Below are 27,654 nucleotides of genomic sequence, written 5' to 3'. Positions count from 1 at the left end.
CTTGGGTATTTCCTTTGCTTTCTCTTGCCTGGAATTATTATAACATATATTATATGTTATATTTCAGTGAACTTTGCTATGTCCCAGGAAACAGATTGGCTTCCTTTACTTCACGCAAAGAGCAAATACAGCTAGAAAAATAACTGCAGGATTGAATGTTGCTTATCTTTTTCTTCACTAGCTATATCCTCCATGTTGTCTTATATACATACACGAATACTCTAAAAATCCCTTCGAGCAAAAACAAGTAAATTACCTTTGCACACTGAATAATTATCTTCTCTGTAGGTGTCGCCTTATTGGAATGGGGAGTATCAACACCTGTTCTGACATCCACTTGTTAAGAACCTGTTGGACTTGGCTTTGATTTCTGATTGAAGTGAGTCAGCCTCCCTAGGTTTGGCAATGCATAGACCCTGTTAGAAAATGGTGTGTGGTTTTGGTTTCCACTTCTTAAACAATCTATAGGGAAATTGGAAAGAGTTCAGAGAAGAGAAACAAAATGATTAAAGGGTTGGGGAAATAAGTTGCTGGGATTATTTCATCTAAAGAAAGGCTTTCAGGGAAAATAAGATGGGGTGTATGTGTGTGTGTGTGCCAAAGACACTTACAGAAACCAAATCCTAAAGGCTATGTGTTTGAGCAGGTTTGATTGGCCTTTGCAGGCCATCTGGAGTCTGGTAGAAGGAGTGGGGAGAAGTTGGTCTGCCTTACCAATTATTGGGAAGGAGAATAAGCAATTTAGGAAAGAGAAGGGGACTTGGAGGAAATCGGGCAGGAATTACTTTTGCTCGGGCTTCTGTCTCAGAACTCATACTGTTATCTTCAAATGCATTGTGGACTTTCGTATATGTGACTTTTAGATTTCAGCTTCCAGTTAGATGTGAAAAGTATGGTTCGATATAGGATATCTAAATCTACTTAATGATAAGCTGTTATATTTCTCTCTAACTATATGATAAAATGTTGGTGTAAAGGTTTTCTCCATCTTCCCAAAGAATTAGCGGAAATAATTACAATGACCCTTGAACAACACACAGTGATGTAGGAAATTTCTGAGTGCTGGGATTGGGATCTCATGAAACTGAAGAATGGAAGCATAGACCAGAAAGAGGCGAGGAGTTGCAAAAAAGGATAGTTTATTTAAAGAAAACAGTCATAGCCCTCGAAGGAGAGGGCGTCCCGACTGGAGTGTCCACTGACTAAGGAAGAAGGCTCTTATTTTTGTATCTTATCTTGCCCTCTTGGAGAAAGGAGCTGGTGCCTTTTAATGGGATTTTTCTCTCAGTTTTGCTCTGTTTGTCCTGAAGTGATTAACGAAATAACCCATTTTTATCCATCAGATCTGCTCTGTTTGTTTAGCCTAAAGGGATTTGAGAGATAACTTACTAACCTCAGGGCACCATTACATTTTTGTCGTGGAATGAATGAGTTATTTCAGAACCTGGAGTTTCAGGACATGGCTGCCTTTGTTTATTCCACCAGGGACCTTCCTAACAACAAGCTAACTAACCTGTCTCAGCGGGTTAAGGGTGCCGACTCCTGCCCAGTCAAAATCCGCATGTAACTTTTGATTTCCTCCAAAATTTAGCTACACTTGGCCCTGGGTATCAGCAGGGGATTAATTTCTTGTGGGTACTCTGTGTCATCTAGTCACACAAACACGCTGTCCAAAGTTCTTTTTTTCTGTAGTTTTCCCAGGTCTTTCCAAAACTGTTACTATTTGACTGTACTGATTTGAATGAGAATTCAGAAGCCAAACGATCTGCTTGAGACAGAAAATCATAGAGACAATAAATGAACAGTGAAGAGGTTGGAAGATCATGGACACTGGAGCAAATGGTCTGGATTCAGATTCCAACTTGACCACTTACACCTATGTGACTTTTGTCTAGTTACTTGCAATGTCCCTGAACCTCAGTTTCTTCATCTGTAGGATGGGGGTAATAATTATAATTACTTTTCTAAAAGGTTGATGTGAGATGCTTTGAGAATTCAGTAGCTATTTAGACTGCTTAAGTTAACTATTACAGAACTATCTGCAGTCTGGGAGAAAACATTTTTGACAATGGACTTCCTGTTCTACTTAAGCCATGTCACACCAGGTGAACATCCGCTCTGGGTCATTTTGCCCATGATGGTGTCTGTTATGACACTGGAAGTGTTACATTTTCCCTCTCCACACATTCAGGGGGTGCTAGGAAGTCAGAGTTTGATATTACTGCGAATCTCAAAACCCCGCACTCCCAAAATATCTCATCACACAGAGGGCAAGAGAATTAATATTTACTGAATGCCTTCTATGTGCTAATTCACATACACTGTCTCCTTTAAGGCTCATATCTCTGTAAATTAGCTATTATAAACCCCAGTTTAGAGAGAAGGAAACTGTGGCCTACCAAGGTTGAAATAACTTGCCCCGAATTATAGAGCAGAACCAGGGTTTCCTACTTCAAAGCCCAAATTCTTGCCAGTTTCACCATGATGCTTCTCTCAAGAGGGTGAGATCTGCACCTATTTCTTGCAAGCTGTGGGCTCCTGTGCAATCTAAAATTATTTTTTGCATATTTGAGAAATGCTCTTCTTTCTTTTACTCAACTAAATTGAATTCTCAATTCTAGAATGGAGCTCAGGTTAGTCAATGAAGGGTATTGTGAAATGGGCAGGAGACCTTGAATTGCACATGTTTTAACATAAAGCCTGAAAACGAATGGGAAACTAGATGTTTGAAGTTCTTGATTTTCCATTTGTTTCTAAACGAAACCACTTTTTACAAGAAATGTGTGTGTCAGTGAAAGATGCAGAAAAACTAGCTGTTTTCCCTTTATTTTTAGATTCAAGTAAATACAGAGGGTGCCAAAAAATATATACACACTTTAAAAGAAAGGAAAAACTGTATTAAAATTATAACACAATGAGAAACAAAATGATTAAAGCTAGCATTCATTTAATGCCGTCTTTTCAGTGAACGTCATACTACACATTGCTACCGAATTCAATTTTACTTCGAAAAGTAATACATAGTTAGCATCTCTTAAAATGTGTACATTTTTTGGCATCCCTGGTATTTGTTAGCAATACAGTTTGTAAAATAAGTTGAAGAAATTCAAAAATAAGTTCACGAAGCCCCAGAGAATGATTACAATGAGTAAATTGTGAAGATAGAATTCATCACGGTAAAGGATCTCACGGCCAGTTAATTCTGTTATGGCTCAAACCCTTCCTTTCACAGACTTATCCTTCATCTACCCATCCAGTCATCCAACTAGCATTTAGTGAATAGAGACCTATTAAATGCTACATGCTGTTCCAAATGATGGGAAATAGCAGTGCTTAACGTGCCTAAAGAGGGTTGAGATCACAGTAATCTAATAAATGAATAGAACAAGCCAATTTCAGGTACTGGTAGGTGCTGTGAATGAAATATAATATGAGGAGACAGGGTTTATGGGAGAGAAGCTAGGGTGGTCGAGGAAGGTCTCTAAACAGCTGGCATTTGAGTTAAGACCTGGATGAGAAAGAGACAAATCTTCACAAAGCAGAAGAAATAACTCCCAGGCACAGAAAAGTTCTAACAATTCAAACTTATATGGCCTTATATGGCCTTAGTCCGTTCAAGTTGCTGTTACAAAGTATCATAGACTGGGTGGCTTATACACAAACATTTGTTTCTTATGGTCCTGGAGGCTAGAAACTGGAGATCAGGGTGCCGGCCTGATCCAGTCTGGTGAGGGCCCTCTTCTGGTTATGGCTGTTGACTGCTCTCTGGGGGAGAGCAGGGAGCAGCAAGCTCTCTTGTGACTTTTTTTTTTTTTAATTACATTTATTGGGTTACATTGGGTGACCCTCATAAGGGCACAAATCCCAGGACCTCATCTAATCCTAATCACCTCCCAAAGACCCCAGATCGCAGTACTACGACATTGGGGGGTACAATTCTAACAAATGAATTCTGGGGGAGACACAAACATTCAGTCCATCACAGGCACCAAGATCAGAGAGAAGGCAGTACAGTTGGATCCAGAGTGGAGGGATGAGATGAAGGTGGAAAGGTGGGCAGGGCCATGTTAGGTCACGTCTTGAACTATTGGAAGGAGTCTGGATTATAATCCAAGTGTAATGCATCGGCAGGTCTTAAGCAGAGGGTGACATGATTTGAGTTAGCTTTAAAAACATCAATCTGGATATGGTTGAGAATTACTTCTAAAAGGGCAAGCATAGACGGAGGGGAACTGATTAGGGCCAGCTTGCAGAGGTTAAGGTGAAAGAAGACTCTAAATACTTATGTAACACAATGGTAAGGAGACTTCATTGGTGAAAGAAATGAAGCTGAATTTATTTTAATGTTTCTATTTACGTGCAACACACCTGCTATGAAATAAATTGTATTATTATTTTGTGAGAGGTAGAAATAATGGTGTGGGTGTATGCAACTCCACTGTCTATTAAAAAGGCAACTTACTGTTGCTGTGGGGACCACTCACTACTAGGGCTTCTGGTCCTAAAGGAAAGCTACAGTATCTAAAGGAAAGCTACAGTATCTAAAGGAAAGCTACAGTATCTAAAGGAAAGCTACAGTATCTAAAAAATTAATTTTTCCTTCCGGCTTAAATGCAAAATCGTGGAAACCATATGCTAAGGCCAGAGAATAGGCCAGCCATTTTTAAGAAGACACAGAGTCCTTCCTCCAGCACCCTCTATTAGAGACCAGTTATCAATTTCTACCAACTATTATGGATAATTGAAGGGAAACCTGCGACTATGGCAATTTATTGGCATTTTTCTTGGGCTCAGACACAAACTTTGGATGTGGCAACGATGATGGCTCCGCCTGCGAACTTCCTTGCTCAGAGGAGATGGTAGAGCGCAGGGAGGAGGTCGTGCGTGCCTCAGCGACCCGTCTTTCTGCCCATAAATCACCTTAAAACATTCTGGAAGTGTCGTGCGTGATGGCGCTGAATGTATAAAAAGTGTTCGCATGCCGAATCTATTGTCGTTATTCCCGGTGGCAAAGGGGAATGACAAGAGGCTCACGTGTCGCGGAGTAGTAACACGGCCTAATAAAGCACGGTTTGCACCATGTGTGTCACAGATTTCTCCGCGCTTCTCGAAGATTTTTTCCAAGTTCCGCCTTCTCCCCTTTGCAGTTATCTTGGCCCCAGCTGTACATCGGCTTTTGACTCCATCTGTCCTTCCGCTGGGGACGAGCCTCTCTCTCCAAATGAAGAACACAAGTTTGGCTCTTCATGGGATTATAACCCCCACCCTCACTGCTCAGCCTGAGCCGAGCGTCTGGCCTGCTGAAAGGACGGTCAAGGGGCTGGAGGAAGAGGGCGTGCGGAGGCTGCTCCCCTCACCTCCCCCCACTACCTCCACTTGCACGCAAAGCCCGGGCAGATGCCCCGCCTTTCCATCCCCACCCACCTCACAGCCCAAATCTCTGGGTCTTTTCTCTTTGCTCTCGGCCCCTCTTGTCTCTGCCCAGCCGCTAACGTGCCCTGCTGCAGAGCGGCGACTCGCTGGTTGGAACTTGCCCTCGCGTGCGCCGCGTCACACGGCTGGGAGGAGACCCGGGGGAAGGCAGCGGGGGCTGGGTCGCTGCTGGAGCCTCGCTGTCCTCCGAGCCCAGAGGCGCGGCGGGGGCGAGCGCCCCCGGCAGCGGACAGCACCGCAGCCAGAACCGCGGTTCCCTCCCTCCCTTCCTTCCTCCCTCCCTCCCTCCGTTGCTCGGGCCTGGCGCCCTCACTCTCTGCCTCCCCGCCCTTACTCCACCTCCTTCCCCAGCCCGACCCCCATCCTCTCCTTGTATGTGCTCTCTTTGAATAATTTCATCCTTTTTGGCAAAAGAAATAATGCACCTGACTTTACCAGGGGGAAACTACCAGCCGAGCAGAACAAGGAACAGATGTAAAAGGAATAAAAGGAGAGAGAAAAAGAGATGAGATTCGTTTAAAGAAATCCAGGGGCTGAAGAGGTGGACGCAGCGGCAGAGGCAGCCAGAGTGTCCCCGTCTGCGTCAGCTACCGGCGGAGGACCGACCGTCTCACCAGTTGCAGATGTAATCTGGAGAACTCCTGGGTCTGTGGGTTTGTTTGCCAAACAAAGTATTTTCTTCTGGGCTCAGACACTGAAGAGGCTCCAGGATTTTTTCTGCCATCCAGCCCCAAACTGGCAGTCCGTTCCCCGGGAGCCTTCCCACGGTGCCGAGGGAGAAATGAGCGCTTCAGCTCGGAGGATGTGCAAAGGGCGTCGTCAGCAGCCAGGGGCTCCCTCGCGGCAGAGACTCCTGCTAACCCGGGGGAAAGAGTCCACCCACGGGCGACCGGGCAGCGGGGGCCTCAGGGCGCCGCGTTTCCTGCTCGTGCTCTTAATGCACTCGTGGCTGTGGGCCGCCTCGGGCTCCGCTGCCCAGGTGTTTAACCTCAGTCTTTCCGTGGACGAGGGACTTCCTCCGGACACCCTGGTCGGCGACATCCGCGCCGGGTTGCCGGCGGCGCAGCAGCAGGAGGAGGGAGGCTTCTTTCTCTCCGAGGATTCGGATGACTCCCCACTGCTGGACGACTTCCACGTGCAGGCAGACACTGGCATCATCCGCACGGCGCGGCGCCTGGACCGCGAGCGGCGGGACCGGTACAGCTTCGTGGCCGCCACGCTGCTGGGCGCCGTGGTGCAGGTGGAGATTCACGTCAACGACGTCAACGACCACTCTCCCCGCTTTCCCCGCGAGTCCCTGCAACTGGACGTGTCGGAGCTCAGCCCTCCCGGGACCGCCTTCCGCTTGCCAGGTGCCCACGACCCGGACTCCGGGCTCTTCAGCACGCAGGGCTACACCCTGCTGCAGCCACCCCACCTCCCCGAGGACCCCGCAGGACCCTTCTTCCAGTTGCGTTACGGGCCCCCGGGGTCACCACGGTCGCCCCTGGGGCCCCTAGACCTGGTGCTGCTGCGGCGACTGGACCGAGAGGAGGCCGCGGCCCACGAGCTGCAGATCGAGGCGTGGGACGGCGGCCGCCCGAGGCGCACCGGCCGCCTGCGTGTGGCGCTGCGCGTGCTGGACGAGAACGACAACCCGCCGGTCTTCGAGCGGGGCGAGTACCGCGCTGCGGTGCGTGAGGACGCCGCGCCGGGCGCCGAGGTCTGCCGCGTGCGCGCCACCGACCGTGACCTCGGGCCCAACGGCCGCGTGAGCTACAGCCTCCGCGCGCGGCAGACGCAGGGGGCCGACGGCGGCGCTGGGCCGCCGGGCGACGCGGCCTACTTCGCGGTGGAGGAGCGCAGCGGGGTGGTGCGCGTGCGGAGGCCCCTGGACCGCGAGGCGCAGGCCTGGCACCAACTGCTGGTCGAGGCCCGCGACGGAGGCGCTGAACCCGAGGTTGCCACCGTGCGCGTGTCCGTGGCCGTGCTGGACGTGAATGACAACCCGCCCGCCATTCACCTGCTCTTCCTCACCGAGGGGGGAGCCGCGCGCGTCTCGGAGGGCGCGCGACCCGGCGACTACGTGGCTCGAGTTTCGGTGTCGGACGCCGACGGGGCCCTGGAGGAGGAAGAGGCGGCGGCCCGGGCCCTTGGTGCGGGTCTCGGCGGCGGGACCGTCTCGCTGTCCTTGCAGGGCGCGGAGGGCGCCTTTGCGCTGATCCCTGGCGGTTCCCCGGGGGTATTTTTCCTCTGCGTGGAGGGGCCCCTGGACAGGGAGGGCCGCGACCTGTATGATTTGCGACTGGTGGCGGTGGATGCGGGGTCCCCGCCGCTGAGCACGGAGGAGACACTGCTTCTCCGGATCGCCGACCTCAACGACCATCCGCCCGTCTTCAGTCAGGAGCGTTACCAGGCCTCAGTGTCCGAGGCCGCGATCCCCGGCACCGCGGTCCTGTGGGTCAGCGCCTCGGATGCCGACGAGGCTGGCACCCGCCACGCCCGGCTGCGCTACGAGCTGGTCCACCTCCCTGGACGCTGCCGCCCGGGGGCTGTGCCGCCCACGGCGGAGTGCGGGCCCTCCTTCACTATCGATTCCGAAAGCGGCCTGATCAGCACCAGCAGGGGTCTGGACCGAGAGGTCCAGGAGGCGGTAGAGCTGAGAGTGGTGGCCCAGGACCTCGGAGAGCCCCCGCTGTCCGCGACGTGCCTGGTGAGCATCGCGGTGGACGACGTGAATGATAATGAGCCCATCTTTCAGAGACAGGTGTACAACACCACCCTTGTGGAGCATGCCCCCTCTGGACACTGCTTTCTGCAGGTGAGTGGATCAGGCCTGGGTCAGAGGAAGGCCTGGAGCTGTCGTGTGTCCAGGGAAGGGGGGTGTGATGTGGTGGGTGGATCCCAATTCAAGAGCAGGGATCCTGAGCTCTAGTTCTCCCTCGGCATGACATGAATGGGAGGCCTCTGGCCGCCTAACCTTTCTGCCCCGGACTTGGGCTAAATGATCTCTAGGGTCCTTTCTCCATCACATGACGTTTGGATCTTGCTTTTCCTTAGGGAAATGCAAGTTTCCTTCATGCTGGATATGTGCACCCGCATTGCTTTGGGAGAAACCACCCATTCTCAGTCAAACAGTAGGCGAATGGCAATGTCTTATATTTTTGAGCATCATTATGTGGCACCCTAGGGAAATCAGGTGGCCTTCACAAATTAGTTTTCATACAAACAAGAGTATGCCTTTAAAAACTGAAACTGTTTTTGAATAACCATTGAGTAACCAGAGACTTACATACTGTCCTACCTTCTTTGGAAGCTTTCAAAGGCTAGTTGAGGAAATCTAGTCATTTTTATCAGTTGTGGACCCAGCTCCTCCAGTGATGCCTTCAGGTTCAATCATCTTTTATAAGATGGGTCTCTCTACCCTGCTTTTTGGGTGTGTTGCTTTTTAAAGTCCTGATTTGCACCCTTTGCCACCACTCTTTATTGATTTTAAGTTCCTATTTCTTGTCTAATGTGAAATAACAAACTAGATTTCCAAGATTGATTTGTTTACTCCACGAAAACTTGAGTAAATAAATAGAGCCCAAGAGGCTAACTAGTGAGGGAAGTTCTAAAGCTTTATTTTGCTCTCAGGCTGGGTTGTTTTAAGACCTCTATGGCTTGTTTTCTGGTTCTCAGGGGGATGCTTTAGCCTTTATACGTTATATCTCAAATCATAATCTTTAGATAAGTGAGATATTATTATATTATAAATATGAGCTTCATGAGTGCTTCTATTATTTTTTGTTAATCCTTTGGCTCTTTGGGCAATAATAATCTCCATCCTTTTCTCTAGCATGACTGGCAAATATTTGAGTTGCTAGGTATTTTTTTAAGTCTTGGAAATCAGTGAGCGTGTGCTGCTGAAACAATGTCCCTTTGGTCAGAGCTCAGCCATGTGGCCTCAGGTGTACTGCAGAGGAAGCTGAGAAGTGGAGAGGAGCGCATGAGAGCCGGTGTGTGCTGATAGTTTCTGCTATAGATTTCTAAAAATAAAGTCCGAATAGGTGCGAGGTTGGACTAGATCTCTCCCATCTGGAAGACCTTAAACCTCTTGACATGAAACAGTTCTACTTGGCTCCATTTTAAGGAAAGGAAAATAAGCAGCATGGATTAATTGTAATTCCTTTGATTAGAACCTGTCTTTAGAACCTTTCTAAAATTGTGAGATGATTCGGCCATGAGGTGTGAGTGTATCCCATTATTATGACTCTGTATGTGGTGGATCCAATATGGTGAACTGAACTTGGCTCAACAGTAGGACTGCATCTCCAATTGCAAAAAACCATCCGAGGTTGCCACGTATTGCTGCTGTAGACAGTATTAAATCGTGATGATTAGATTTCTGGAAATTCCAGCAATGTAGCCCCTCATGATCGCAGCAACCCTCTTTTTCACTGGGCTCTCTATTGGCCTCTACACAAAAACTGCGTGAACCTTCTGTGTTCCATAAACCCTCTAGTTGACTCTGTCCCCTAATTTCCAGGTAAACCTCATTGGGGTGTCTTCCATATACTCTTGTTTTTTTTCCATTTAAACAAATTTCAGTATAGTTGGTATACAATATTATGTTAATTATATCTGTTTCAGGTGTACAACACATTGATTTGACATATGTGTCCCTTACAGTATAATCACCCCATTAATTCTAGTAATTATCTGTCACCATGCAAACTTATCACAATATTATTGACTATGTGCCCCTTCCCCCTTTTCGCCCTTCCTCCCCTGCCCCTCCCCTCTGGCAACCATCACTTTGGTCTCTGTTTCTATTAACCTGTTTTTATTTTGTTTTGTTAGATTCTACACATAAGTAAAACCAGATAGTCTTTGTCTTTCTCTGTCTGACTTATTTCACTTAGCGTAATACCCTCTAGGTCCATCCTTGTAGTCACAGATGTCAAGATTTTATTCTTTTTTATTACTGCATAATATTCCTGTGTGTGTGTGTTGTGTGTGTGTGTGTGTGTGTGTATCACATCTTTATTCATTCATCTATCGATGGACACCTAGGTTGTTTCCATATCTTGGCTATTGTAAATAACGCTGCAATGAACATAGACTTTCTATCCTTTTACTCTCTCAATCTTTTGTTTATACTAGTTTGGAAAAACAAACTTCTTCAGGTAGCCTTTGGATCTCATGACCTCTTCTTTCTTCTAGGGCTTTGTTTCTTTACATTATATCAAGTCTTATTACTGTACCTTCTTTCTGTTGCTCTCTGCCAGTTTTCTCTCTACAGACCTCATGCCTGCTCAGTTCTCTTTTGTCAGAATCAGACCAAAAACAAAATGAGAAACAACAGCAAAAGAAACTGATTTCCTAGTTTCCATGTAAGGGAATGTCAGGTTATCTAAAAAAACACACCCCTGAACCTTCAGGGTACCTTGGTGGTTTCTCCACATCACAAATCCGCTCTTATTACTGCTCCTACTGCCATCACAGTGCTGCCCATTCTCCCACCTCCAGACTCGCTGAACCCTTTTATATTCCATACCCAGACTGGAACTTTCCAAAGACTTTAAAACGGGACAAAGGGATTTAATACCAAGTACAGGAACCAGCAACAGACTGAGATAGGTGACCTCTAGCTCCAAAAGGTTTCACAGCCTTGCAGGCACTGGGTTGGATTTCTTAATTCCTTGTTCCCTGCTGCACCCTCCTCCCCATGTGGAGAGCCCCTTCTAAGCAAACCGCCCCTGAGGAGCTCCTCTCAGTATCTCTTGATGCTTTCATGGGTTAGGCAGAACTCTGCAGACACTCAGGAGTTCCTCCACCCCCACACACCAAGTTCTAATGTCTAGCCTGAGAGATCCTCGTTTTCCTCAGATTACTGGCAGAAAGACTCACTTCAACCTCTAGGGAAGACTTCATTGTCTACCCACAGTAGTCCAAGATGTGAACTGTGCTTATAGATTCCATCTTGTAACCAGATCTGAAAACAATATAACTCCAGCATTCCTACCTGAATCACATGCATGCCATAACAAGATTATTCTTTCACATTCCTCAAATATCAGTACTGTATTCATTCACCAATTCATTTATCTATGCGAACAACAGCATTCATTGTAAAAACAACATGCAACAGACAAGTGTTTATTCAGTGCCTACTATGTGCCAGGAACTGGTCTTGATGCTAGAGACACAGCAGTGAATACAACAGGAAAACTCCCTGTGCTAACAGAGTGTTGTCTGAGTTCTCTCTCTCCTGCCCTCCACTGTCTGTCCTCGTGAATGAATGCCACGTGCACTGCCTCCACCTGCCGATTACTCCTTAATGCCCTGTTCTGACCTTCCCTCATCACTACTAAATTCTGTATCTCACAAGGCAGCTGTGTTCTCTTATTTCAAATCCAGTGGGTTTTCTTAGTCATAACCTCCCTCATCCTCTCAAGCATTTTGGACTGTGGCCCACTTCCTCTTCCTCGAGTGTGTTTTCTTCACTGCTTTTTGTCACACTGCATTCTCTTTTGGGCTCTGTCATGCCAATTCTCCCCTTTCCCCTGTGCCACACCCTCAGTGTGCCAGAGGCATGTCCATCGGTTCTATTATCTTCTGACTTCTCTCCTTTCTGTACTATCTTCTTATATATTCCAAGAACTTCAACTTTTTTATTTTTTGCCTCTCCAGGTCATCCTCCCCTCTAAAATTCCAGATGAACATTTCTCCGTTTGATGTGTACCTCTGCCTTGATGTCTTCTTGGCTCTTCCAATCTAACATTTCCCAAATTGAACTCATTTCCCTCCTACTCCTTTTTCTTTTATTTTCAAATTTCATCAGTCAGCTCCTTTCGAAAACTTTCCTATCTTTGTGAATGTGTGCTTTCTATAGATGTGTTGATACAGTTGGTATGTGTCTGTGTGATGTATTTGCTGTTTGTTGGCACGGTTGTATTTAGAATTAGAGGGTAAAGAGCAACATGTCTCATGTCAATCAGCTGCATAAAAAGCAGAACTTGAGATTGCAAACTGGGGTTTGGGGAGAGAACACCTGACTGCTTATTTGTTCACTCTCATAGCCTGACTTTGAGGAGCCTCCTAGGACGGATGCCTGGACACTGGTCCCTAATAGTATCTACCATCTGGGAAGACATGAGGGATGGGAAGGCCTGCTTCCCACTGTGCTCCATGGGCTGAAAAGCATTAACTATATCTTATTTCTGATTCATTAAATCTTTGGGGCTTATTTCTTTTTTATCAATCCCCTAGCCTTCAGTAAAGTCTTTCTCAGCGAGTTCGCTGTCTCAACTGTACTGGGGTGGTAAAAATGGAGAACCCAAGGTGGCCCCTAGGGGGCGGTATGATTTAAAGAAGGTTGTAAATTAGCCTTGGTCCCAGTGGCCATGGCTAGCAGCCCCTCTCCTGAAGTCTGAGTGGTGATGATGGCAAAGGAGGCTGAAGTTAGGAGATTCTGAGGAGCAGTGGGAGGCCTTTTCTCTCAAGAGGCTCTTCTACTGCCAACTTTGGAAGCACGACACTTTATTAAGGAAGACGATGTGTCCTCAAATCTTAGTGTCTTCTTTGATAACTCCTCACATTTGAGCACCGTAGTAGCCAAGGCCTGCAGTATTTCTTACATCTGCCACTTCCTTTATACCCACGGTCATCACTCTAGTTCTGTCCACCATCACTTCTTGTCTTCTATTGCCTATTCTTCAAACTGGAGAGATTGTAAGCATGTCATAAATGCCGACTCCTCCCACTAAATGTTTTCTTGTACCAACTGGCTCTTTCTTAATGTTCCTTGTGGCGCTACTTGTATTAGTAAAACAGGATTGTGGGTGCCTTGTGGGCTTGCCAAGTAATGATACTTGAGTCCCTTACAATTAATAGTGTCCTCAATCTCGTGTATTAGAAGATCAATAACTTTGTTGAATTATATTGAAGAGCTTCATAGCCAAACGAAAATCTGATGGTAGGAGTTACATCTTGTCAAGAGAGTTACTTTTTCATTTTTCACATTATATATCATACATAATATATAATGAACATATATTAACTTTGTTTAGTTTATTTACTTAACGTAGTTTGTCACTGGTCCTTTGGAATTTTATAGCCTGAATTGCATTGCTTATCCTGTATTTTTTTGTCTCCCTCACCTACTACCAACATACTCTTACTATTTACCTTACAGACATATTCTCAGACTTTCATAGTGGTGCACCAGGTTTGACAGTCATATAATTGTGTTACCTGTATTTGATTGTCCTATTCTGACTCCTTTAAATAGACCAAACTTATCTGTACACATGCACTGAAAGCATGTAAGATTTCCACAGCAGTCATTTGTACCTGTCTCCAGGATACGTCTAAATCACCTGCTGTCATCTTACCTGGTTATTTGACTCTTCCTGACTTTGTACCTTAGTTCCAACATGTTTTATATATGTCTGTGGCTTTGCTTTGAAGAGCTGTTTTAGACACTTGCGATCCACTGTAGAATTCTCTTTCAGATTTCATTTTGATATCCCTCCTCTCCCTTTCCCTGCATTCAGCTGCTACCCAAGACCGGTCATCTGGCTTTACTTCCTTTTTCCTTTTCCCACTTGGGAAAGGTGATCAGATAATATATTTGGATTGTAATAAGGAGAGTATAACCCAGAATCTGTGAGATGTATCTCCGGTTACAGACAACATATAGCTTGCCAGTAATTTGTGTAGTTTTTGGTTCTCTACCTAAAGACGACTGATATTGTATTGTACAGTGTCTATAGCTTTGAAGATTAAAATTAGGATGTATACAGTGATGAAAAATATAGACAGACTATGGGGCTAGAGTGCCTGGGTTTGAATCTAACCTCCAATGCTTACTAGCTGTGCGATCTTGGTCACAGTGCCTCAGTTTCCTCATCTGAAAAATATGGATAACAGTAGTGTCAGCTTGATAAAGTTTCTGTGTGGATAATGAATTAATACGTGTATGCTTAGAACAATGCTTGACTCGTAGTACATAATTGCCCAATGCATGTTATATATTATGGAACGTTAGTAAACAAGACTTCTAGAAATGATGAGGAAAGCTATTTTGCCTGAGGACTAATTAAAAATGACATTTCAAATAAAAATTCTCTTGCCCTCAAAGATGGAAAAATGAGCAGAAAAAAAATTAAATTGCATATTAGGTTTTTAGTTAGATGTGTATGTTTCTGACAATGAAAGCAGAAATCTGTTTTACTTACTTGGGAGGCTGTAGCACCTCCATATTGACTTCAGACTCCCACCTATTTAAGTAAGGTTCAGATGACCTCTCAAGAGAGACCCTTGCTCCCCCTACCCCCCAAGAAGCTCTATGAAGGTCTTAGACTAAGCAATGTGATACAAGTTGTGATGAAGTCATGGTTGGTCGTGAGTCCTCAGGGGTGTACTTCAGGGTGCTAACTGCCACATTTAGACTCAGTGCCAGCACCTGACCCCCTCAGGTGTGCAGGGCACGATTCTGGGCTGTAGAGTGCTTAGTGTCTTTTATTCTGTTTATCAGTTATGACTCTTTGGCCTCTTTTATTGAGGCAGCATGAAAAAAAACAGCACTGGACTTAAAGTCAGAAACCCTTGGTTCCAATTCTGACTCCTCCATTTACTATCTCTATTAACTTTTCTGGCCACAGTTCCTCATCCATAAAATGTTGTATGTTATGGTTCTCCAGAGAAATAGAATCAATAAAAAATATATATATATCATTGTGTGTGTGTGTGTGTGTGTATGTATATATATGTATATATATATATACATAATATATATATATACATATATATACATATATATACATATATATACATATATATACATAATGGTGAGGAATTGACTCATGTAATTTCATATATATACTATGTAAATTATAAAGTACATTACATATAAAATATATAATATACATAAAATATATTATAACAATATATTTATATATTAGGTTGATGCAAAAGTAATTGTATTTTTTTGCAATTATTTTTAACCTTTTAAACTGCTATTACTTTTGCACCAATCTGATAATATAATTGATTATATTTTAAATATATTATAATACATTTATCATATTAAAATGCATTATAAATATATAATGTTATAATTTTTATTTTATTTAAATTATATATATATTATATTATATGTGAAATATGAAAAAATATATAATTTGTTTTGAGGAATTGATTCATGTGATTATGGAGACTTAGAAATCTCACGATCTGCTGTCTGCAAGCTGGAGCCCCAGGAAAGCTGGTGGCATAATTCAATCGGGGTCTGAAGGCCCAAGAACCAGGAGAACTGACAGTGTGCGTCCCAGTCGGAGGGCAGGAGAGCGCTGATGTCCCAGCTTCTGCAGTCAGGCAGAGCCACTACATCCTTCCTTCCTCCTCCATTTGGTTTCCTTCGGGCCTTCAGTGGATTGGAGAGGCCCACACATATTGGGGCGGGAGGGGGAATATCTTCTTTACTCATCCTGCCAATTCAAATGATAATCTCAGTCAGAAACACCAGATGTACCTGTCACACAGGGCGGCCTGTGGGGTCTGTGGTCCCACTCCCCACATAAGAACACAGGACATGGTGAGGCCAAAAAGGAACACCCACGGAGCCATAGGTAGGGGAGTCATGCCACTATATTCTTGCTGCTGGCTGGGTTGGAGACACAGGAAGCAGGAGCCACGTGATCCACAATCTATTGTCTGCTTCTCTGCCAACCGACCTCATGTGCTAACTGCAATCTGTTCTTGCTAGCTCAGCCACCATGTCCTTGCTAGCTCCCAGTTTTCCTGCTAGCGTAGCCACAGCAGTTATATTAGTGGCCCATGGCTCACTGGTTACAGCTGATGGCCAACTAGCCACAGCTGATGGCCATCCAATCACAGTTGATGGCCATTTACTACCTGAGCCAGCACCTTTCTATGTGAGGCCGAGAGCCTGGAAACTGCTTTCTGGGGCTCTGTCCCCACAGTACCTAAAAGTAATGTTTAACCAGATATCTGGCGTGCCGTGACCCAGTCTCGTTGACACATAAAATTAACCATCACATTTTATAATTTGTTTTGTTTTAGCAACACACTGTTGTAAGGATTTGAGGTAATCTGTATTACATGGTAGCAAGTTGTTGGTGTAACAAGAGTTAAGGGGCCTTAGAGGTGATCTAGGAAAGGTTTTTCATGCAGAGGATCAGGATGGAGGTTTCACTAGATATGGGCCTTCCAGGGAGTCCTGCATTGTGATATATGTTTTTATTTTTACAACTCTTCTGGGAACATTCCACTGCACATCTTTTTCCCCCCATAAAAATGTGTAAGTTTCTAGGCACGATCATCTCTAAAGGAGAATCAATCACTCAGGATGGATTTCTGAAAGTTGTGATCAGTAAGGTTTTCTTTTTCTGAGGATTGAAATCTGACAATAAATTCATTTTATTAACAACTACACACCAGACTTCCACTAATAAGCCCCTTGCCTTTTAAATTATAAATTAAAAGTGAGCAACCATAGAAGTAATTTACATTTTCATAGCCCATGAGGGAAATTATGCTAGATCATTTTTACGAATGCCAGGTTAATTGTTTAAAATCTTACTTAATTAAAATCTGCATTTAAAAGGAATACGCGCTTTGTGGTGCAGGTAGATCCAGTAAATATCTTAACAAATACGAATTTTAATTACAACTCTCTTTAGGATTACACAGTCCAAGTGGGGATCGTATGAACAGGAATAATCTTCGTGTTTCTGGTTCCTGTAGTGAAGTAATGGGAGGAGTTGTGAAGAGGCAGGAGGAGACAGTGCATGAAGGACTTGCATCATTTGCCTAAAGAGTTTGGCCTTTATATAGAAGCAACTGAGAGGTATTGGAGATTTTGAATAGAGATTGACCTGTGCCAAAGTAAGGTTTTAGGAGAATTTGTCCTGAATTAGGAGAGTCCTGATAATACTCTCATAATAATACATATTCAGCGATGAGAGCCTGAACTAGGGAAATGGTAGTGAAGTGTAATAAAAAGGATGGCCATGCTCTAGTTCCTTCTCTGTCCAGCTGGGTGCACCAAATTGACCCTCGCTCTCCCATACCTGGGCACATATTACCGACAGTGCATTAATATAACTCTATGGTCCCTCCACCACACACGCTTGTACTGTGGGTACTGCTGGAGTAATTCCAAGTGATGATTGGTTCTATTGTAAGTATATGGTATCAGCTGGGCTCTCAATACTGCTGGACAATTTTGTTGTACTCACTTTAGCATCTCTCCCATGATTTCATTCTCTTTAAGCTTCATATCTTGGTCCCTTTATGCTTTACAGGTAATTATGCCTCCTACTCAGTAGCGTTTAGAAGATGAACACTTGCTTGTGTTTTTGCCTCCCTCCTGTCATCAGACTTTTCTGTATCAGTGCCACCCAATCTCCAAGGAATAGGTGATTCTCCTCTAACCAATTCAATGCCATCCATTCACACTCTACATTTCCCCTCTCCCATCTTCTGACAGTGCTTCTCAGTCATCCCCTTTCTCCTCTTTCACCTCTACCTCTATAATTGGTTCTTTTCTTTAGCATATAATATGCCTCTTCCCTTGTTTACAGTATTTACCAGTCACATCCGTGGGCATCTTACCCCATTTGCTCATCTTCCTTCCTCAGTGCCTTGTAATAATTGAGTTTGCTACCTGTTGGGCCATCATTACCCAGGCCTGGCCATATGTGAAAAGCCCTTTCCGACTTAAAGAAGAGTTCTGGAAATCTGCCGTTGTCATGTTCAGTGTCTGGTATCTTTTGCTGATGGATTTAGAACCTCTTGAGCTACAGTGGTCTTCTTTAGTATCTTTTAGTGTCAGGAAGCTGTGAAGAAAACATAGTTGCTAAAGTATAAAAAACTAACATGTCAGATATATTATTGCCCATTTCTTAATATTCTATCCTGTAGTTGATGGAAGCTGTTAACTAATGTCTTTCCTGTGGGAAGAAAGGGTTGGATCAGTTAAGGTAGGGTATTCTAGTGGACAGGGAAATATGCCTTAGTCTTGATTATTGTTTAAATAATCCTACTGCTTTTACCTTTTTCCTCTATGGCTTTTGGGCATACTAACCCTGGACACTATGCAATAGGACATTATGTCTTTCTTTCTTAGCAATTCTGTTTTGAATTTCCTTTTATAAAGCCCATGCTGTTCACTTCACTTCAAGTTTTACCATTTTTCCATAAAAATGCAGATCTCAGATTGCCAATGATGAAGTGTGTGGAAGCTTTAGTAGGGAGGATGGAAGAGGTTTACTGGTGCTCATTGTTTCCAGCTGTCCTTGTGTTGGGCAGAGAAAGAGTGATCTAGTGGTTCAAAGCTTGCATTATGGATCCAGGCAGAACTTGATTTAAATTTCAGCTCTGTCACTTAGTAGCTTGGCCTTCAAGCAAGTTTCCAAACCATTGTAAGCCTCAATTTTCTCATCCACAACATAGGGATGATGAGACTAGGATCTACCTCATGGGGCTGTTGTGGAGATAAATGAAATAATGCACATCTAGTGCACAGAGCAGTGCCTGACACAAGGTAAACTCCCAGGAAAGCTTCTTATTATGTGTCGCTTCCACTGAGGAGCTAAGTGAGAGTGAAAAAGGAAATGTCAGTCTCTTGTTCTAAAAAATCTGAATGACTGGTCATGTTATTGGACAGAAATATGATCCTCAACCTCAAATGACACTCTGGGAAAGTGCACTGATTTAATTACTAGGCAGTATTTCAGTCCCCAGTTTCTTCTGCTCCTTATCGTGAATAGCCACAAGCACCATATGAGCTTTGAGGATACATTGACTCTCTTGGTTTAAAGTAAAGGTTAGAGTAACATGTCCTCTGACATTCTTCCACAGTTCTTCTGTGGCCAAACTTGCCAGTTCCATAGCTTCCATTACCATGGATACTTCTTTAGCCTTCCAAGGTCAAGGATATTCCCTAAGAAAGAGGCAGCAGCAGGCTTTGTCTTACTGTACTTGTCTCCTAGGATGTGTTATCCCAGTGAAGGAGAAAATGACTTCCTAGGATATGGCAGACTTGTATCTCCTTTTTTTATTGATTATCTCGAGAACTTCTTTTTCTCATTCAGTAGTAGAAGTGAGGCGAAGGGAGGAAAGAGATGCTTTGAATTTTCCTTTAATTAAAGAACAATAGCATTTATAGCACCTGCTAACAAACATTAATGATACACAGTACTTTGAGCATGCACTTAATTATAAAATAAAGTTATCGAGTGGTTTTGAATAATTTCATTTGTTGTAGGAAACTTACTAGCAGAAAAAAAGAATGTTAATTAAAATTGACTTGGATATCTCCTTTAAGAAAGCAAAACAAACCAAATCATACCTTACAATTCTTTTGCATATCGAAAAAAGAAACATGTAGTTAAAATACTAATACTAATACTAATGTAAAACTTTTTTCAGTTGTATTTTTATGTTTTGTGATCCCTCATGTAATCAAGTAAATTATTTGTTTATGCTCACTTTATAGAAATTATAACCTATGTTTTCTATTTTAAATGATGGTAGTGATTTTTAATTGCTGATTTAAAAAAATATTTTTTTGATGATCTTGTTGGTCTACTTCACATGAATTCTCAGACAAGAAAATAGTATCTACTTTATGCTTTGGGGCAATGTATTGTGGCAAGAAGCAAGAAAGACTTGTAGTATAGCTCTGTTCATAAGGACAGAACAGAGAAAAGAACAAAACAGAACTCAAGGCAATTTCTTATCAGATAACTGACAGTTAATCTAAAAATTTGTTTAATACAGGAAACTATCCTCTACCTTTAAGAACTCTTTTGTTCAGATTATTCTGAAAGTTCTTTTGTTCTTTATTTAAATTAACTGTGTAGAAATAGCCATTGTTAATGGATATGTTTTCAAGATATTAAATATTATTTCCAGCCTTACCATAAATGGACTTGAACACTACTTGATTTTTAACACTTGTCTAGTTAGAAGCTTCTCATGTTGTATACTCCTCTTGATTTCCACATTTAGAAACGCAAAGGAAGTTATTGTTTACATAGAGACTGACTTGTCTAGTTCTTAAGAATGTCTATTATGAAAGTATCAAGTCATGAGGTAAAAAGCAATCTAAGCTTATGCATTGTTTACTTTTCTTTGAAGTATAGATTATTTCAAGTTCTGAACTGCTAAAAATAATACAAAGCCTGTTCTGTTACATTATGCATAAACAACAACACTGTATTTCAGTGCTGGCAGATGCTTTACTTCCTGGATTCATCTTACAAAAATTTGATACGGTGTTTTTCTTGTGTAAAACTTAATTGCCATGCCTATTTCTATTCCATTTCATTGTCTCTATTAGCATCCAGCATAAAGAAGAAAGGTAACAGGAAGGGCAGTTTATAAATTAATGTTTGACATTTATAAATCAATAATGTACTCTAGGTAATTTGCTTACTTGGATTAAAATTATACATTCTATTTTTTGGAGGAACCTCCATACTGTTCTCCATAGTATCTGTACCAATTTACATTCCACCAGCAGTGTATGAGGGTTCTATTTTCTTGACAACCTCTCCAACACTTGTTATTACTTATCTTGTTGATAATAGCCATTCTAACAGGTGTGAGGTGATAGCTCATTGTGGCTTTGATTTGCATTTCCCTAATAGCTAGTGAAGTTGAGCAGTTTTTCATATATCTGTTGTAGAATTACCATACGATCCAGTAATCCCTCTTTTGGGTATCCCAAAAAAATCTGAAAACATTTATCCATAAACATATATGCACTGCTATGTTTTTTGCAGCTTTATCATGGTGGCCAAGACATAGAAACAATCAAAGTGTCTTTTGGTAAATGATTGATAAAGAAGATGTGGTACATATATACAATGGAAAATTACTCGGCCATAAGAAAAAATGCTATTTGCAACAACATGGATGGATCTTGACATTATCACGCTAAGTGAAATGGTCAGAAAAAGTTGAGAACCTTATGATTTCACTCATATGTGGGATATAAAACAGAAAGTAACCAACGAGCAAGACAAACAAATAAACAAAAACTCATAGACACAGACAACAGTTTACTGGTTACCAGAGGATAAGGGGGGAGGAGATATTGTAGAATAGGGTAAAGAGGGTCAAATATATGGTGATAGAAAGAGAACGACTCTGGGTGGTGAACACACAATGCAATATATAGACGATGAATTATAGAATTATACATTTGATACCTACATAATTTTACTAACCAATGTCACCCAATAAATTTAATAAAAATTATAAAAAATATAGATTCTGTATATATTACAACATGCTTCTAACACTGTAAAATGAATTTAATAAGTCCTTCTTGAGTTTTGAATCAGCATATTTTAAAAGAAAGATAATTTTTTTTTGCAACATGGTAATATTCAGTTTTGCCATATACCCAGCGAAGTACAATTGTACTTTTATCTAAATACGTAATATCCTAAGGCTAATTTGCTATTATTTCTCTAAATACATTTTTTTTAAATTAAAGTTTAATGGGGTGACAATTGTTAGTCAAGTTCCATAGATTTCAGGTATACAATTCTGTAATACATTATCTATATCTCACATTGTGTGTTTATAACCCACAGTCAGTTCTCTTTCCATCAACATATATTAGACCCCGTTTACCCTCTTCTAGAGTCCCCCTCCCCCTTTACCCTCTGGTAACCCCTGAACTATTATCTATGTCTATGAGTTTTTGTTCTTTTATTTGTTTGTCTTGTTCTTTTGTTGTTTTCAGTTTTATATACCACAGTGAAATCATACGGTTCTCTGCTTTTTCTGTCTGACTTATTTCGCTTAGATAATCTCAAGAGCTATCAAGGTTGTCACACAACCTGTCCTATTTCATCCTTTCTTACCGCCGAATAGTATTCCATTGTGTATCTATACCACAACTTCTTTATACATTCATCTATCGAAGGACATTTTGGTGGTTTCCATGTCTTGGCCACCATAAAAAAAGCTGCAATGAACATTGTAGCACATGTGTCTTTATGTATAAATGTTTTCAGATTTTGGGGGTAGATAACCAGGAGAGGGATTGCTGGGTCATATGGTAATTCTATTCTTAATTTTTTGAGGAACCTCCACACTGCCTTCCATAGCTGCTGCACCAGTCTGTATTCCCACCAACAGTGTATGAGGGTTCCTTTTTCTCCACAGCCTCTCCAACACTTGTTACTATTCGTCTTGTTGATGATAGCCATTCTGACTGGGGTGAGGTGATATCTCATTGTGGTTTTCATTTGCATTTCTCTGATGATTAGTGATGTTGAACATTTTTTTAAATATGTGTATTTTTCATGTGCCATTTGTATGTCCTATTTGGAGAAATGTCTCTTCAGTCCTCTGCCCATTTTTCAATTGGGTTGTTTGTTTTTGTGTTGTTGAGTTGCATGAATTCCTTGTATATTTTGGATATTAGCCTCTTATTGGAGGCACTGTTTGCAAAAATCTTCTCCCATTCAGTTGGTTGCCTCTTTTTTTTGTCAATGGTTTCTTTTGCTGTGCAGAAGCTTTTAAGTTTGATATAGTCCCATTCATTTATTTTAGCTTTTACTTCCCTTGTCTTTGGAGTCAAATTCATAAAATGTTCTTTGAACCCAAGGTCCATAAGTTTAGTACCTTTGTTTTCTTCTGTGCAGTTTATTGTTTCAGGTCTTATGCTTAGATCTTTGATCCATTTTGAATTAATTTTGGTACGTGGTGACAGATAGCAGACCAATTTCATTGTTTTCCATGTGGCTTTCCAATACTCCCAGCACCATTTATTGAAGAGGCGGTCTTTTCCTATTGAAGAGGCGGTTTTTTGCTTCTTTGTCAAAAATTATCTGTCCATATTTATGTGGGTTTATTTCTGGGTTCTCAGTTCTATTCCATTGGTCTGTGTGTCTGTTTTTCTGCCAATACCGTGGTGTTTTGATTATTGTTGCCTGGTAGTACAAGCTAAAGCAAGGGAGTGTGATACCTCCAGCATTGTTCTTTTTTCTTAGGATTGCTTTAGCTATTCGGGGTCTTCTGTGATTCCAAACAAATCTGATAATTTTTTGTTCTATTTCTTTTAAAAATCCCATTGGGATTTTGATGGGGATTGCATTAAATCTGTATATTGCTTTGGGTAATACAGACATTTTAACTATGTTGATTCTTCCAATCTATAAGCACAGAATGTTTCCATTTCTTTGTGTCTTCTTCAATTTCTTTTAAAAATGTCTTATACTTTTCAGCATATAGGTCTTTCACATCCTTGGTTAAGTTTATTCCTAGGTATTTTATTCTTTTTGTTTCAATTGCAAAAGGAATTGTTTTTGTTTCTTTTTTGTTTTTTTCTGAGATTTCATTGTTAGTATATAGAAATGCAATGGACTTTTGTACATTGATTTTGTTGCCGGCAACTTCACTGTATTCGTTGATAGTTTCTAATAGCTTTTTGGTGGAGTCTTTAGGGTTTTCTATATATAGCATCATGTCATCTGCAAAGAGTAACAGTTTAACTTCTTCATTCCCAATTTGGATGTCTTTTATTTCTTTCTCTAGCCTGACTGTTCTGGGGAGGACTTCCAACACTATGTTGAAAAGCAGAGGTGATAGGGGACAGCTCTGTCGTGTTCCTGAATGTAGAGCAAAAAGCTTCAGTTTTTCACCATTAATTATGATATTAGCTGAGGGTTTGTCATATATGGCCTTTATTATGTTAAGATATTTTCCTTCTATACCTATTTTAGTAAGTGTTTTAATCATAAATGGATGTTGTATCTTGTCAAACGCTTTTTCTGCATTAATTGATATAATCATATGATTTTTGTCCTTTATTTTGTTTATGTGATGTATCACATTGATGGATTTATGTATGTTGAACCATCCTTGTGTGTGGATGAACCACACTTAATCGTGATGAATAATCTTTTTAATACATTCTTGCATTCAGTTTGCTAGAATTTTGTTTAGGATTTTTGCGTCTGTATTCATCAGAGATATTGGTCTGTAGTTTTCTTTTTTTGTATTATCCTTACCAGGTTTTGGTATCAGGGTAATGCTGGCCTCATAAAATGAGTTAGAGAATATTGTCTCTTCTTCAGTTTTTTAGAAGAACTCGAGTAGGACAGGTATTATTAGATCCTCTTTGAAGGTTTGGTAGAGTTCACTAGTGAAGCCATCTGGTCCCAGACTTTTGCTTTGGGGAAGGTTTCGGATGACTAATTCAATTTCCTTACTGGCGATTGGTCTATTTAGATTTTCCAATTCTTCGTGATTCAGTCTAGGAAGGCTATATGTTTCTAAGAACTTGTCCATTTCTTCTAGGTTATTGAATTTGGTAGTATATACTCTTTCATAGTACTCTTGGATGATCTTTTGTATTTCTGTGGCATCCTTGATAACTTCCCCTCTTTCATTTCTGATTTTATTTATTAGTGTCTTTTTTCTTTTTATCTTAGTGAGTCTAGCCAAGGATTTGTCTATTTTATTAATCTTTTCAAAGAACCAGCTCTTTGTCACATTAATTTTTTCTATTGTCTTTTTGTTCTCTTTTTCATGTAGTTCTGCTCTGATTTTTATTATTTTCTTTCTTCTGCTGACCTTGGGTTTCATTTGTTCTTCGTTTTCTAGTTCTTTAAGGTGTAATGTGAGGTTATTTATGTGGGATTTTTCTTGTTTCTTGAGAGAGGCCTGTAATGATATAAATTTCCCTTTTAAAACTGCTTTCGCTGCATCCCAAAAATTTTGGTAGGATGTATTTTCATTCTCATTTGTTTCTGTGTTTCTTTTGATCTCTACTCTTATTTCTTCTTTGACCCAGCCGTTCTTTAAAAGTACGTTGTTTAATTTCCACGTATTTGTGTTTTTTCCTGCTTTCTTTTTGCAGTTGATATCCAATTTCAAAGCCTTGTGACCAGAGAATATGCTTGGTATGATTTCACTCTTCTTAAATTTGCTAAGGCTGATTTTATGTCCCAATATATGGTCTATCCTTGAGAATGTTCCATGTACAATTGAAAAAAATGTGTAGTGTGATGTTCTAGGATAAAGTGCCCTATAAATGTCAATTATGTCCATTTCATCTAATGTGTCATTTACAGCTGCTGTTTCTTTATTTATTTTCTATTTGGATGATCTATCCATAGCTGTCAATGATGTATTTAGGTCCCCTACTATAATTGTGTTTCGGTCAATTTCTCCCTTTAGTTCTGTTAGTAGTTCCTTGGTATATTTTGGTGCTCCCTGATTGGGAGCATAAATATTGATGACTATTATGTCTTCTTGTTGTATGAAATGTCCATCTTTGTCTCTTGTTACCTTTTTTATCCTGAAGTCTGTTTCATCTGATATCAGTATGACTACACCTGATTTTCTCTGTATACCATTTGCTTGGAATGTCAATTTCCACCGTTTCACTTTGAGTCTGTTTGTCCTTGTAGTCTTGATGTGTCTCTTGGAGGCAGCATATGGTTGAGTTTAGTTTTTTGATCCAATCTGCTACTCTGTGCCTTTTTATTAGTGAGTTCAGTCCATTTACATTTAGGGTGATTATTGATATGTGAGGATTTCTTGTCATTCTATCTTTGGTTTTCTGGTAAGACTGTGTCTCCATTGTTTCTTTGACTTTTTGTTGTCTATTACTTCTGTGTGGTGGTATTCTATGATGTTTCCCTTTGTTTCTTCTTTTATTACAGTATATATTTCAGTTCTGGATTTTTTTTGAGTGGTTACCCTTAAGTTTATGTAAAAGAAAGTTTCATATTTAGAGTATTCCATTTTCTTCAGCATACTTACTTTTTCCATTCCCATATTCTGATTCAGACATTTACTCTCCCCACTTTTATATTTCGGTTGTCACAAATGATCCCTATTTATGCTGGTTGAATATACTCCTTCAGTATTTCTTGCAGTACAGGTCATGTATTAGAAAATTCCCTCAGCTTCTGTATGTCTGGAAAGATCTTTATTCCTCCTTCATATTTAAAGGATATCTTTGCTGGATGTACTATTCTTGGCTCATAATTTCTCTCTTTCAATAGTTTGAATATTTGATTCCACTCCCTCCTGGTTTGTAGAGTTTCTGCTGAAAAATCTGATGATAATCGAATGGGCTTTCCTTTGTAGGTTACCGTCTTCTTTTCCCTGGCTGCCTTGAGGATTCTTTTTTTATCGTTAATTTTTGACAGCTTCAATGTGCCTTGGAGAAGGCCTGTTGGGGTTGAGGTAATTAGGTGTTCTATTTACTTCTTGGATTCGAGAATCCAGTTCTTTTTACAAGTGTGGGAAGTTCTTGTCAACTATTTATTTGAATATACTCTCTGTTCCCTTCTCTCTTTCTTCTCCTTCTAGAATGCCCATTATTCTTATATTGCTCTTTCTGATGGAGTCAGAAAGTTCTTGTAGAGTTCTTTCATTTCTTTTAAGCCTCAGGTCTCTTTCTTCTTCCATCTGTGTCATTTCCAGATTTCTATCTTCGATGGTACTGATTCTTTCCTCTATCTGGTCAACTCTACCACCTAAACTGGCTATTTCATTCTTCATTTCTTTTATTGAGTTCTTAATCTCCAGAAATTCTATTTGGTTCTTTTTTAAAATTTCACTCTTTGGTAAAATGTTCATGTTGTTCTTTGATTGTGTTTCTGAGCTCATTAAACTGCCTGTCTGTGTTTTCTTGCATTTTGTTGAGTTTTTTTAAGAACTGCAATCTTGAATTCTCTGTCATGTAAGTCACATATTTTCATGTCTTTAAGTTCATTTTTTGGACACTTTTCATTTTCTCTCTGAGCTGTCTTGTTACCTTGGTTATTCATGGCAATTAATGATTTATGATTTCTTTTCTTAGACATCTACAGGAGTGGATTCTGCAACAGGTTGATAGAAAAAGGTCTTTCTTTTGTTTTCCAGTACATGTTGGTAGAGTGTTTTATTTTGTCTCCGACTTCAGTCTTTTATTCTCTCTCACACTGTAGTGCTATATTTTCTCTGCACTATTCCAGCTTTTCACACAATGGGAGGATTCCCTGTAAGGCAGACTTCTCCTCTGTGAACAGTTTGCCTGGGTCCTAGGTCGCCACCTCCGTGGGGGGATGCAGAGAGCTTCTGAAGTTCCAAAGCTCTTCCTGCACCGGATTCAGAGCCTGTGTGTTTCAGCAGTTCTGCTTACTCCTGCAGGGATCCACCCAGATAGGTGAGGACAGGGGTAGGGTGAGTTGTGAGAATTGGCCCAGAGCA

General features: G+C 41.5%; 1 protein-coding gene across 1 annotated transcript in view; it reads left to right on the top strand.

The window, feature by feature from the left end:
* The first annotated feature begins 6,366 nt into the window (after nt 1-6,366).
* The window catches only part of DCHS2 (dachsous cadherin-related 2), a 212,663-nt gene continuing 191,375 nt past the window's right edge, over nt 6,367-27,654 (top strand). The window contains exon 1 of the mRNA XM_081076714.1: nt 6,367-8,233. Coding sequence (XP_080932840.1) covers nt 6,371-8,233 — 1,863 coding nt within the window. The 5' untranslated portion in view covers nt 6,367-6,370. The remainder of the gene's footprint in view (nt 8,234-27,654) is intronic.

The sequence above is a fragment of the Rhinolophus hipposideros genome (genome assembly GCF_964194185.1).
Source record: "Rhinolophus hipposideros genome assembly, chromosome: 16".
In the NCBI taxonomy this organism is placed as follows: Eukaryota; Metazoa; Chordata; class Mammalia; order Chiroptera; family Rhinolophidae; genus Rhinolophus; species Rhinolophus hipposideros.
This window is presented reverse-complemented; position numbering and strand designations above follow the sequence as displayed.